The sequence below is a fragment of the Rhincodon typus genome, chromosome 22, assembly GCF_021869965.1.
Source record: "Rhincodon typus isolate 14 chromosome 22, sRhiTyp1.1, whole genome shotgun sequence".
NCBI classification, from domain to species: domain Eukaryota; kingdom Metazoa; phylum Chordata; class Chondrichthyes; order Orectolobiformes; family Rhincodontidae; genus Rhincodon; species Rhincodon typus.
Window position 1 is genome coordinate 33,899,172 of NC_063353.1, and position 14,056 is coordinate 33,913,227.

The 14,056-nt window shown below is 40.5% G+C and overlaps 1 protein-coding gene across 1 annotated transcript; it reads right to left on the reverse strand.

Moving 5' to 3' along the window:
- Positions 1-1,213: 1,213 nt before the first annotated feature.
- On the reverse strand, positions 1,214-9,937 carry LOC109930286 (leptin). Its single transcript, XM_020529793.2, has 3 exons — positions 9,920-9,937; positions 8,149-8,360; positions 1,214-4,352 (listed from the first exon to the last, which is right to left on the reverse strand). Exons 2-3 carry the CDS (start codon positions 8,296-8,298, stop codon positions 3,975-3,977), a joined length of 528 nt encoding a protein of 175 aa, XP_020385382.2. The 5' UTR covers positions 8,299-8,360; positions 9,920-9,937; the 3' UTR covers positions 1,214-3,974.
- Between the last annotated feature and the right edge of the window lie 4,119 nt (positions 9,938-14,056).

Consider the following 14,056-nt stretch of genomic DNA (forward strand, 5'->3'; position numbering starts at 1 on the left):
ATGGATTGAGCTGCCAGAAGAAGTAGTAGAGGCTGGTACAATTACAAAATTTAAAAGGCATCTGGATGGGTATATGAATAGGAAGGGTTTATAGGGATATGAGCCAAATGCTGGCAAATGGACTTAGATTAATTTAGGATATCTGGTCAGCATGGATAAGTTGGACCAAAGGTTCTGTTTCCATGCTGTAGAGGTCTATGACTCTATGACTGTATAAGGCTCTGGTCGATTTGTATTTGGAATATTGTGAGCAGTATGGGCCCCGTATCTAAGGAAGGATGCGCTAGCCTTGGTGGGGTTCCTGAGGTTTACAAGAATAATCCCAAGGATGAAGGGCTTGTCATATGAGGAGCAGTGGAGGACTCTGCATCTAGCATTTATGGAGTTTAAAAGGATGGGGGGGGGGGGGGGGGGGGGAGGGAGCGGCAGTGATCTCACTGAAACTTACAGAATGCTGAGGAGCCTGGTTAGACTGAATGTGGAGAAGACGTTTCCACTAGTTCTTTAGTCTCTGTATCTATGTGTAATCTTTAACTTATGTTTGTCAATATGTGCAGAGGCTAGAAATTCTGGATTGTTCTCTTGAGAGCAGACAAGTTTAAGGAGACATTTAATAAAGGTATTCAAAATTATGAAGGGTTTTAATCAAATAAGGACAAATAGTTTTCTTTGGAAGGTCAGTAATCAGTGAACAAAGGTCTAAGGTAATTGGAAAAAGAGCCAGACTAAGATGAAGACAATTGTTTTTCACAACCAGTTGTAGTGATTTAAAATGTACTGCCGGTAAAGGTGATGGAGCAAATTCAATTTTAAGTTTTGAAAGAAAATTGAATTTGTAAATGAAAAGAGAGATTTACAAGATTGTGCAGAACAAACAGAGGACTGCAACTTATTAGATAATTGGCAATCAAAAATTGGCATAGGAGCTAATGCTAAATGGTTTCTTTCATTCCACCATTCTATAATTATTTAAAATTGTATGAACTACTTTAGCACAAAACTGATTTGATATGCAATAGCAATCCGGTACTTCTGGGTCACATTATCAGAATGAAAAAAACACACCGTGTTCTGTGGTTTGGACAAGATTTAAGACCCCTCAATGTGATTTGAATATGGTAGACATAAATGAAATATATAAAAAAGACAGCAATATTTAAATATTAAAGTAGTGCATTTATTTTTAATAAGTTAGAAATACAAGCATCAATCTTAAAATCTACATTATTATAAATAAGTTACATTTTTCCCAATATAGAAGCAGCACAGTTCACTTGGTCTTTTAAATCCTGTTTCAATTCAATTAGGTAATATGTATGCATCTAAAGGTCCACAGTACACATTTAGCAAATGCACAATGTGAACAGGGAGCAAGCAATAAAATAAAAGGGAAATCACAGGTGTCAGAGCAACATAATCATTTTTGGTATTAGATTCCCAATCTTGCAAATAAATGTGGACTTTATCAGAACAACATTAGGAGTCAACCTTGATCTGTATTGGAGAATTCCACACACCAATAAGCCTTCAAATGTACAGCACTGCTAAGACTGTGAGACAGTGTTGCTATGTTAGACACAGCAGTGAGTTGCTGTTTGTCTCCAATCCTTGGTGATGAACAACGCTAATGAAGAATGGAACTAAGGCACTTGGTTGCGTGACTGCAAAGGAAGCTTTGTTTTACATCAAACCTTGCAAAAATAGAACTCAGAAATGTTTAGTAGGGCAGTTTAGGCCATTCTAGACCTGATCAGTTGATGTTTGAGACTAACAGTGGATGTAAAAAGTAGGAACACTATTTAGTTTTTGCCTTGAAAAAGGATTTCCTGACAAAGAAATGGTATTGCTTCTAAAACTTGTCTATCTTGTAAAGTCTACCTGCTGTAAATAAATAAATAAGTTACCAAAACTGGTGCGTGAAATACCAAGAACCATCAATGCATTTCCTCTGGCTGCATAATTCCAAAGGGTTTTCTGACAAAGAAACGGGGGTATTGCTGTGAAATTGTTTCTACCATGAAGTCTACCTGCTATAAATAAATAAATAAGTTACCAAACCTGGTATTTCAAACATTAAAGAGACATCAATGCACTTTCTATAGCTGCATAATTTCAATTTAACAGGAAATCTCTGGTATATTTCTAAATAGTACGTTGCATCAGTGATGACATTTGAAAATACTTCATTGGCAGTGAAGCATTTTCAGATGTCCTGAGGGTGTAAAAGTTCTACATAGATCAACAATAAAAAAAGTCTTGACTGTATCATGTCATTAACATAGTAAAAATATCCCAAAGTAACAAAATTTGACATCGAGACACCTAAGGAAATGTTAGGGCAGGTGTCCAGAATCTTAGTAAAGAGTGGATCTTAAGGCTGAATTAAGGGAGGAGAGAAGTAAAAAGTAAAGAGGTTTAGAGAAAGAATTCCAGAGCTGAAGGCTTATGGAAAAGGAAGGCTTATCCTCTAATGGTGGAGTGATGAAAAAAATGTGTGAATGACCATAACTGGAAAACTGCAGAGATTTGAGATAGTTGGAACACTGGAGATGATCACAAAGATAAGGAAGGGTGAAATTATGGAGGGATTTGAATACTGGACTGAAAACTTTAAAGTTGAGGCATTGCCAGATTGGGAGTCAATCTGGGCCAGCAATCATAGGGGTGATAGATGAACAGGTCTTGGTGTAAGCTTGGATTCAGGCAGCAGAGTTTTGGATGAGTTTAAGTTTATAATCAAGGGCTAAGTAGGCAAATCAGAATCAACTGAGTATATGCAATTCAAACATATTTCCACATTTGATTTCCGGCAATGGAAGGTGGTGACCAATGGATTGAACAAACTATTCTCTGTTTCTGCTAATTTTGCAACTGGCAATTTCACAAGACAAATTGGCAGAGCACAAGAGCAGATTATCATCCTGTTCTCTTGATCTATAGAATGGAAATATAAGAACAGGAAGAGGTCATTGTGCCCCTTGAGCCTGTTCCTCCTTTCACTTCGATCATAGCTGCTTTGCACCTCCACTCCATTTAGAAGTCATCTTTCCATATCCTTTAATACCCTTACAGCTCAAAAGCCTATAAATCAACATTTGCATTTTGTTATAAGCCATGTGGATGTGACAATGGTTAGTATGAGGAGAGGGAGACAGAAAGATACCCAACTCTCTCTCTCTCTCTCTCTCAAACACACACACACATGCATCTGTTTCTATATTTTAGCTGTTATTCTATTATACAACTACCTGAATACTAGCAACATATCCACTGTGAAATCATCTCTAAACAATGAGAGGGTGCACACTTTGATATGAGTTGATGCACTTTCAAGTGAGTTCCGTGAATGCTAATTGATATATTCAGGATGTTGCACTGTTCTGCAACTTCATGTTTTAGCTTGGTGACTACTTTGATCAAGTAAGAAATATTTTCAGATATGCTTAAGGAGATTAACATATCTCTGAGATCCAATGGCTCTGAAAGTCCTTAGATATGACCTGTCTCTGTTGCCAACCTGTCACACAGTCTTCTCTATTGGTTCTCAAGTGATGATCTCATATGTCAACAAAACCATCTCCAGAGAGTAGATGTACAGGTAATTGGTCCCCTTCCAACATTGTCCTCTCTAGATCTTAAAACTGTAATCCATGATTCATTTCCTACTAGGCCCTGAATTCTTCATTTACTCTACAAGTCTAGGTGATGTGTAGGAGGGACACAATCGTGTCCTTACCCTAAACTTCACATGGATATATTTTTCAGCATGAATCACAAGCTAGCAATCAGGACCTGGCTGATTTCTTCCACCCTGACCCAGGGACTCTGATCCGATTATAACACTCCCATTGCCAGCTAAATATTGTGGTATTAATTTACATGCAGCTAAGAAAGCGCCATGTCTCTTTAATGCACACTGTTGCTGATGCATTTCTCAAATCCTCTATTATGCAACCATTGGACCTATTCATAGATTAAGAAGCCCTGCAGCTCTTGGGGTTGTCCAAAGTCCTGAGAAGCCTATTGAGGTATTTTTGGAGCCTGTCCAGAATCACATGTCTTATGGTGAAAACAAAAGCAGAATTCTTCTGGAGAAACTTCTTCAGGCGATGTGCCTTCTCACATCTAGAGATGGAGCAGCCATATGAAGTAGCCAAAGATCTAACCAGGACTTTGAGGTTCTTCACATCAGTTTGGATCTGCAGAGTGTTATCCATCTGGAGTGTGTCCAGACTCTCAATGAAGCAGCCTAGTGCCTCATCCACAGTACCCAGGTTCTCCACGTTATTCCCTTTGAGCGGCTCCGGAATCAGGTCTAATCCACTTAAAACGAGGCTTGGTGCTGGTTTGAACTGGGTAAAATGTACAACAGACATGATTTTATCGATCAATAGCATCAATTTACAAAGCTGTCTATTTACCAGTATCATGTAAGCATCTACTTGTCTATCAACTATCTACCAGGTTAAAAGCTGTCATAATGTTGCACTTGAGTTAATATCACAAATGACACTGATACAGCAAGTTTTAAGTTTTCATACTGCGGCAACAGGTTTGTCAAACATGATACCCATTTCATAAATCTTCATTGACTCTGTACAAACAGACCACTTTTTCTAAACATTGAGAAATAACATCCTTTATAAGCTTAGTATTTTCCCTCGTACTGATTTCAAGCTAAGAGATCTGTAATTCCCTGTGCAGCAAAGGTTCAATACGTTAACACCAGGGATGGTAGGACTCTGCAAAGAGGAGAGCTTGTTTCAACTATTAGGATGAGAAGCAATCTGATTGAAATGTATAAGGTTCTGACAAGGCTGGACTGGCTAGATGCAGGGTATAAGTTTCTCCTGGTTTGTGAGTTCAGGAGTGGGGGACACATTCTTGGGACATGAGGTAAAACATTTCAGGCCCATTAATTTCTCCTTACAACTTTTTTTTAACCAATGCTAATTCCTTCTAGTTCCACATTTTCACTAGAACCTTGGGTCGTAATTATTTCAGGAAGACTTCTTATGTCTTCCTCTGTGAAAATAGATACAAAGTACCTATTTAGCTTCTTTGCCATTTCTCTATCTCCTATTATATATTTTCCTGTCTCTGTTAAGGTAACTCAGATTTGTCTTCACTAATATTTTCCTTTTTACATACCTATAGAAGTTTTAACAATACAATTTTATATTTCTCTCTATTTTACATCCATATTCCATTCTCTCAGTATCAATTTTTGGTTATCCTTTGCTGAATTGTAAAATTTTCCCAATACTCAGGCTTTCAATTTCTTTTGTTAATTTTGTGAGTCTGGTCTTCTGATCTGACACTATCTTTAACTTCCGTTGTTAGCTATGAATATCTTGCTTTTCCCATTCTGTATTTTTGCATTAAAGGAATATATCATTTTTGAAAAACAAACACAATTTCTTTAAATATTAGTCATTGCTTTTCTGCCATCAAGATCCAACCTGCTATAGTCCTCCTCAACCTCCTCCTCATACTTTCATAATTGCCCTTGTTTATATTTTAGACGCTAGTTTCAGATTGAGCACATCTTTTTCAAACTTGATATAATATTTTATAATAGTATGGTCACTGTTCTCTCAAGGTCCTTTCTACAACAAGATTATTAATTAACCTGTTGTGACTTTAATTCTTCATCCAACTCCTCTCCTGGCCTGGGCCTCCGTGCACTGCTCCAGTGGAACTTAGATCAAGTTCAAAGGCCAGCAGCTCACCTTTCCACCTGAAGCTTCCCAACATAATTTTGAATTTTCTTATCGCAACGTTCCCACAATTGCAAACCGAGCAGGAGCCAGCAAGCTTTGCTCAAGTGTAAGGTGTCCCCTCCCTAGCACAGAGAAACAAGCGCGGGACAACTAATCCTAACGCAGGAACTGCAGCCCACTGCTGCCCCAGCCAACTCAGGGAAGAACTCATAATAGGACATTCCTGTTCTTCGGGATTCTGTCTCAGGAATTACAGGCTGGTGGATGTGGCAAAAAATTGAAGGATTTGGTGTTCTCTCCTCGTGAATTAGTTTGTGTCACTTTAACGAGCAGTTGACCGGTTTGGAATACATAGAGAAAGGACTTTACTAAACGGGTAAAGCTTGTATCATATATCAACGTGTTAATCAGTGCTGTATGTGATCTCCTCACTTTGCGGATTCCTCGCATCTAGACTTAGCAGTCGCAATTTCTATAGGAAAGATAATTTCTTCCGTAGCAATAAAACCTCCATAACTCACCTCCCATCTCTGTTTAAATTGTTTTCTACCTTTTCACGTTATGATTCCTATCGAATCTTTGCTTTCTTTTCCCAATTTTGCCCCTTTGTTTTTAAGTTTGAATGTGATAAAAAATTTATTCAAATTTCTGTTTTACTCAATACGGTTGTGTCGTGGTTGAATCTACCCTAAACTGTTACTATATAGTTTAATCCGTTCTGAAAACATCTGTCGCTTGCAATTTTCGTTTCGTCAATCAGACTGAGTTTCGGCTGTGCTTTTGAAGTTTGTTTTATAATCGGAAATGGCTCTATTCAGGAATTCAATGATTAAGCCGATAGTTACCTGCACATATCAAATATACGAATATTGTTTCAAGATCGTTTCAGTGAAAGATTTACCTGAAATTGACAGGCACTTGTAATTAAAGCGGTAACTGCCCAGGATGGGGAGTACTTTGATATGGACAATGAGATATTTCTAATTGCGACTCCTTCTTTTCTCGTTTGTTAATGCAGCCTGTCTTCTCTCATGTTTCTCTCCTGTCTCCGTGTTCACTTTCCCTCCGCTTTCAGTTACTCTCCCTCAATAACTTCGGGCAAAACTTCCTTACACCATCTCTCTCGTTTTCTCGGAATGATCTGTTACTTTATTGAGGTTTCCACAGAAGATGGTTTAATTATTGAAGATGCTGACTTATGTGATTTACATACACTAACCGGAACATTGAAGATCGCCCGACTAATCTTTCGAACCGATATTGCTGGAGCTTTTCTGCCCAGTTAGGAAACTCTTACCGTTCAGACGTTTTTGTGATTCACGTTGAAAATGAACGGAAAGGAGAAACCTAGGTGAATCCGAGGGTGAATCACTTGTTGAATCACTGAGTAAACATCTGGGTGAATCCCTGGATAAACATCTGGGTGAATCCCTGGGTAAGTATTTGGACGACACCTCGAGCAAGCATCTGGGTGAATTTCTGTGGGGACAGCTGGGCGAAAGACTGGGTAAAAATCTGGGTGAATCCCTGAGTAAAACATTTGTGTGAATCCCTGAGTAAGCGTTTGGGCCAGCCCCCGAGTAAACAACTGGGTAATCTCTGGGATAACAGCTGGATGAATCTCTGGAATAACAACTGGGTGAATCTCTGGGATAACAGCTGGGTGAATATCTGGAATAACAACTGGGTAATCTCTGGGATAACAGCTGGATGAATCTCTGGAATAACAACTGGGTGAATCTCTGGGATAACAGCTGGGTGAATATCTGGGATAACAGCTGGGTAATCTCTGGGATAACAGCTGGGTAATATCTGGGATAACATCTGGGTAATATCTGGGATAACAACTGGGTGAATCTCTGGGATAAGAGCTGGGCGAATCTCTGCGGGAACAGCTGGGTAATATCTGGGATAACAGCTGCGTAAATCGGTGGTTGAATCATCCAGTGAACTGATGGGTAAACGGTTGGGTAAATCCCTGAGTGAATCCCTGGATGAATGGCCGGGCGCTGTGACTTGAAGCATGATTTTGAAGTTTCCTATTTGCTACTCCCTATCTGCTCATTTCCTTCTACCTCTTTTCCCAGGTCTGCTTCTCTTGTCTATCGCACTGGTTCTGGCGGGTGTTATAAACACCCGGGGCTAATAGAAGAGCAGGGAACTTATCCGGTATCCTGGCCAACAATCCTGCCCCTACTGACAGCCGTAAAAACAAATGAATCTGAAGATGGAGTGCCGCCTACCCAGCGCTCAGCAAATTTGGGACTTTTTGAAAGCTGTGCTGCTGTCACGTTAGTAGGGTGTGTTTCACCAGCGCCCCACAACTTTTCTCCCTATCCCAGTCGCTGTGTTCCTCTCCCAGTGCCAAACTTCCCATTCCCCCGTCCAGCAGGATGTGGCTCGGAGAGTGGAGATGTTGCCATACCTGATTGTTGGCCTCCTGAATGCGGCTGATGACAGTCCGGGCCAGGAGGCGGGTGTCTCTGATCAGTCTATCGGTGGCGGTGGGACGTCCTGAGCACAGCGGCATCAACAAACACAGAATGGTCCACGTGGACATGGCGAAGTTCCTCATCCTGAGAGCTTGAGGTGAAGAATTGGTCAGACGATGGGTGAATCGGGAGAAGAACGATGAATCTAGAACAATGAATCCACAGGTAAGTATGCTATTTATTCATTGCCGGAGTGAAACATGAATATTATTGGAGAGATAACAAGGTGTAGAGCTGGATGAACATAGCAGGCCAAGCAGCATCAGAGGAGCAGGAAAGCTTTCCTGCTCCTCTGAAGCTGCCTGGCCTGCTGTGTTCATCCAGCTCTACACCTTGTTAGCTCAGATTCTCCAGCATCGGCAGTTCCTACTATCTCTATTATTGGGGAGATGCTTACACAAACCCTTACTGCACTGGCCAAAGTCCTTCCCTCACCTGGGGTGAGGGGTGGGGATGTGGGTGGGATGGTGGGTGGGAAGAGAACATGTCCCTGAAGAGAGTGCAGTTCCTCAAAGAGACAATTCTGTCTTTCGCACGCAACCTACTGCCCCATCTTAGCGCCAATCTATGCCTCAAGCCTCCCTCATCACGGGGCAGTTCCCTGATGGTTCCTCAGAGTAAAGTCGTGCCTGGTCAGGACACATCACATTGCCCAGTCTGAGGCCAAGGGTGGGGAAGTGAATCACATAACCCGGGGAACACTACCTTAAAATTAAATGGGATTGGGGTGGGGGACGACCTGATCTCTACTTCACTGAATGCAATGACCCCTTCACTGTGGTCACCTAGACACCTGAGGATTTGTCAGGTGTGTCAGTGAAATATTCCCACTTCACAGTCACACTCTGTATTTCACCCTCAATCTTCCGAAACAGGAGGATCAAGAAATTGAAAGGTTCATTGGGAAACAAGAGACAGAAAACGAGGTAGAGTGTTGGGGAGACACGTTGAAGGGGAACAGTACCGGGGGGGGGGGGGGGGGGGAGAGGTATGGAGGAAGAAGACAGACAGAAAGAAGACGAAGCGTGGCAGAAGAATAGAGCAGGACACAGTGACGGACGGGTAACAGAGATGAGATGGAAGACGAGAATGAAATAGAATGAGGCACATTAACAATGGAATGACAGAGAAAGTGAGGTCAGTGTGAGAAACTAACTATCTTAGCAGAAAGAGAATGAGGCAGTGAGCGATAAAAGCTAGAAAGAAAATAAACAAAAATGAGTTAAAGTGAGTGAGTCGGAAAGTTAGAAAAGCGAGAGGGAATTTGAAGAGAAAATGTGAAAAAAAAGCTCATGTTTTGAAAAGGAGACTAAAAAGCATAAATATGACAAAAAGGGAGGAGCGAGGGAAACAGATGAGAGGTACAAACACAGGGGGAGAGAAAAAAAGTGATCAAAAGCAGTTTCAGCATTTTTAATGTAAATTCTCCTTCTCAGCGCTGGTGCCGGGCGGAGTTGAACTCAGTGACAATACTGATAGAGCAGGAACCTGTTTCATTACAGCTGCAAGTGCAGTAGGACTCTGGAACAAGAATCATGTGTTGATTTGAGTAAATTCTATTTATGTAAATAAACATGAACAACTTTTGAAAAAACACTTTCTCTCTACCCTCACTTCCCTTTCCCAACACCAAACTGCCCACAGTCCGTCTCCAATTGAGACTCTCTGGCTCCCTCCCCAGTCCCAGGCTCCGAGTTTGCTTACCTGTTGACTGGCTCACCGCCCGACTTTTCACTCTGCTCCCGTTGAGCCGGTCCTTCTTATATTGGGAGTTCCATTGCACAATGTGCGTGTGATTCATAGAATTTTTAGCATTTTGGAAACCCAACCTTACCCCAGTTATTCCCGACCTGGAAAAACTTCATCTTTAATTAGATGAGCAATATCAAGGGTTTGCAGAGAATGCTTGTATGACAAGAAAGAGAGAAAGTTAAAATCAAATCTTGGAGTTGGGCCGAGTTGTCGATGTAATACAGTAGCTACAAGTTACTGAAGATTTCGAACACTAAACAGACGTTTTCAAACAAAATAACCGAGCCGTGACAATCAAAAATATGTTTCAGAGAGGAATATGTTTTATTTTGCTTAACTTTATTAAAATCTTCTCACTGTTGATATCTTGTCCTATTTGTGTGTTGTTTTATCTGCAACTGGTTTGAAGATAACTTGTCAGATTGACTTAGTCCATAGTATATTCAGACGTTTAAACCCCATCCAGAAGCTCGAGTACAAAATCTAGGCTGACTGTTGCGCTAAACTGAGGAAATGTTGCAGTGTCTAGAAAAAAAGATGCGAAAATAAGAGGTTACAAGTGGCATAAGAAATGCTAAGTGGCAATGAGGAAAATAAATTAAAATTAAAGCACTTGCATTTATATATCGCATTTCACACAGTGCATCTGAAAGCACTTTCCAGACAGAGAAGGGCTTTAAAAGTATGGCCACTTGTAGCATTTGCCCACTGCAAGCTCCCGCAGCTGAATGAAACAACGACCAGACAATTTGGTGTCTCTCAAAGATATATTCTTAACCCCCATCACCGCACCGCCCAGTCGCCATTTTTATCCATCTGCTGCTCCTCATGAACTTCATCTGAAGGAACAGAATTACTTTTCACATGGATGCTGACAACACCCTGCTAAACCTCATCACCACCTCTCTTGATTTCTCCAATGTTGCTGAGATAAGACTGCTTAACTCACATTTAGGACTGGATGAGCAGAAATGTCCTCTTCTTTGGGAAGACTGATAGCATTGTTTTCTGTCCCTGCTCCAAATTTGACCTGGGGTACACTTCCAATCATATATTAGTGCCTTGACTGAGGTCATTTATTTCTACCTTTGTAACAGCTCACCTACTGCTGAAACCCATACTTATGCCTCTGTTAACTCTGGATTTGACCATTCCAATGCATTCCTGCCTAGTCTCATTTTTACCCTCTGTAAACTTGAAGTCACCAAGGTTCTGCTGCCTTTGTTTTAACTTGTACCAAATCAGAGAAGACAGTATCAGCAGAAGGTCTTTCTGACTGGAGATGTGTTTGGCAAGAAGTAGTGTAGGGCTCCCGTTGTTTGTAATATATGAATAAATGATTTGGAGGAGAATGTAGGTGGTAAGAGTAGTAAGTGTGTGGATGGCGCAAAAGTTGGGGTAGCTGCAGATTGTGAGGAGGATTGCCAGGGGATCCAGCAGGATAGAGATAGGCTGGAGACTTGGGCAGAGAAATGCAGATGAAATTTAATCCTGACAGATGTAAGGTGATGCATTTTGGAAGGTCTAATGTAGGAGGAAAGTATACTGTAAATGGCAGACCCCTTAGAAACATTAACATATTCAGGGATCTAGGCATACAGGTCCACAGTTCACTGAAAGTGACAACACAAGTGGATAAGGTGGTCAAGAAGGCTTATAGCATGCTTGCCATCATCAGTCAGGGCATAGAGTATAAAAATTAGCAAGTTATTTTGCAGCTGTATAGAACTTTAGTTAGGCCACATTTGTTCCCCACACTACCAGGCTTTGGAGGAAGTACAGCAAAGGTTTACCAGGATGTTGCCTTGTTTGGAAGGCATTAGCTCTGAGGAGAGATTGGACAAACTTACTTTGTTATCACCTGAACTTTGGACACTGATGGATGACCTGATAAATAAAGGTTTACAAAATTATGAGTGGCATGGATAGAATGGATAATCAGAGTCTTTATTCGCAGGGCAGAAATGTCAATTACTAGGGGACATATACTTAAGGTAAAAGTAGAAAAGATTAAAGAAGATGTGAGAGGCAAGTTTTTTTACACAGAAGATGGCAAATGCCATGAATGTGCTGCCAGAGGAGGTGGTAGAAACAGATATAATAGCAACATTTAAGAGGCATCTTGATGGATACATGAATAGGCAGGGAATAAAGACATATGAATCGTGTGTGACAAAAGGTTTTTAGTTTAGAAACAGCATCATGTGTTGGCACAGGCTTGGTGGGCTGAAGGACACATTCTTGTGCTGTATTGTTCTTTGTTCTTTGTTCCTATTCACCTATCATTCATGTTTACTGACCTATATTGACTCCAGGTGTAGCAATGTCTTGGTATTAAAATTTTCATCCCAATTTTTAAATAGTTCCATTACTTATACCTCCTTACTTCTAATCTCATCTATATCCACAACCCTTTGAGTTATTGAAACTTACCCAATTCTTGCAGAGATAGTAAGAACTGCCGATGCTGGAGTCAGAGATAACATAGTGTGGAGCTGGAGGAGCACAGCAGACCAGGCATCATCGGAGGAGCAGGAAAGTTGACATTTCAGGTCGGGACCCTTCTTCAGAAATAGGGATGGGAAAGGGAGCTCAGAAATAAATAGAGAGAAGAGGATTGAGGATCCCCTTTCCTGCTCCTCTGATGCTGCCTGGCCTGTTGTGTTCCTCCAGCTCCACACTGTGTTACCTAATTCTGGTCTCTCTAGTGGTCCTTGATTTTAGTCACTATTGGTGGCTTTGCTTTCAGTTGTTCAAGTCTTAAGATCTTGAATTCCTTCATGAAACATCTTGAACTTTCTACCTCATTTTTCTCTTTTAAAGACTGACCTAAAAACTTATACCTATGACCATTCCCTTTAGTCATCTAACTTAGTATGTACCTCAGTTTGTCTTGTCATCCTGTGAAGTGCCTTAGGATATTTTATTGTGGTAGTGGTACTATTTACATATTAAGTTGTGTCGTTGCAATGTATACTTTTTTTAAGTGATATTGGTTGAAGGGCATGTATTGACCAGGATAGCAGGAAGAGCTATGCTTCTTTTCTTCAAATAGTGCTATTGAATCTTTTACATACATCTGGTGGGGATGTGGTATTCTTTGGGGGATTGGAGTTGCAGGCAAAGCCTTCATTTAATGTCTTATGCAAAAGACAGCACTTCCACCAGTGCACGACTCCCTCAGTGCAGCACCAAAATGCCAGTCTGCATTACATGCTCTGTTCTCTGGGGTAGTTCTTGAACCCACATTCTTCTGACTCAGAGACAAGTGTGTTGCTAACTGCCAACATAGAAATAGTAACAGATTTAAATGAGGATAGCAGCAATATTGGATTTCTAAGAGGAGAGGCTTGTCAATTTTTGGTAATGATTTAACTATGGAAAATCATTTAACAATTAGCTTGCATCTAATATTGTAGTTAAGTATAGGAGAGATAAGGGAAATCCTAAAGTGGTTGAGAGTGAAAAGTGATAGATATTATGATAAAGTAAAGGAATATTTTAGGTAAATTAGGTTAAAGGAAGACAAATCATCAGGGGCCAATGGGGTACATCCTAAGATCCTAAGAATGGAGAGGGAGAAAGTTTCTGAGGCCCTGGACATTATATATTAAGGGCATTGATGAGTATGAATGTGCTTCAGTATTTGAGAGTACTCATTTTCATTTAAGAGACTAAATTTATCCAAATTATAGCAGGTTGGTTAATTGAATATTTGTGATGTGGAAAATTTTCAGTAGGCATGAGATTACCAGATATCCACATAAAAAGAACATAGCTACAATCTATTGAATGGTGGTGCAGACTCAAGGAGTTTAATGGCCCACTCCTGTTCCTATTTCTTATGGACTCCTTGTAGAAGTATCCTTCTTAAGAATGACAAACCTCAAAGGATTCTGTGAGAAACTTTCAGATATGATGAATGGAAAAATTGTAGTGGATGGAGTGTATTCAAGAACATATTACCTACATCCAATCACTCTAGAAAACTTCTACTACATTTTTCTCCTTTCTCACCAAATCTCTAGCATCTGGTTTTCTTTCACCACCTTATCTTAATTCCATGCCTTTATTCTAGTCCAGTAATGT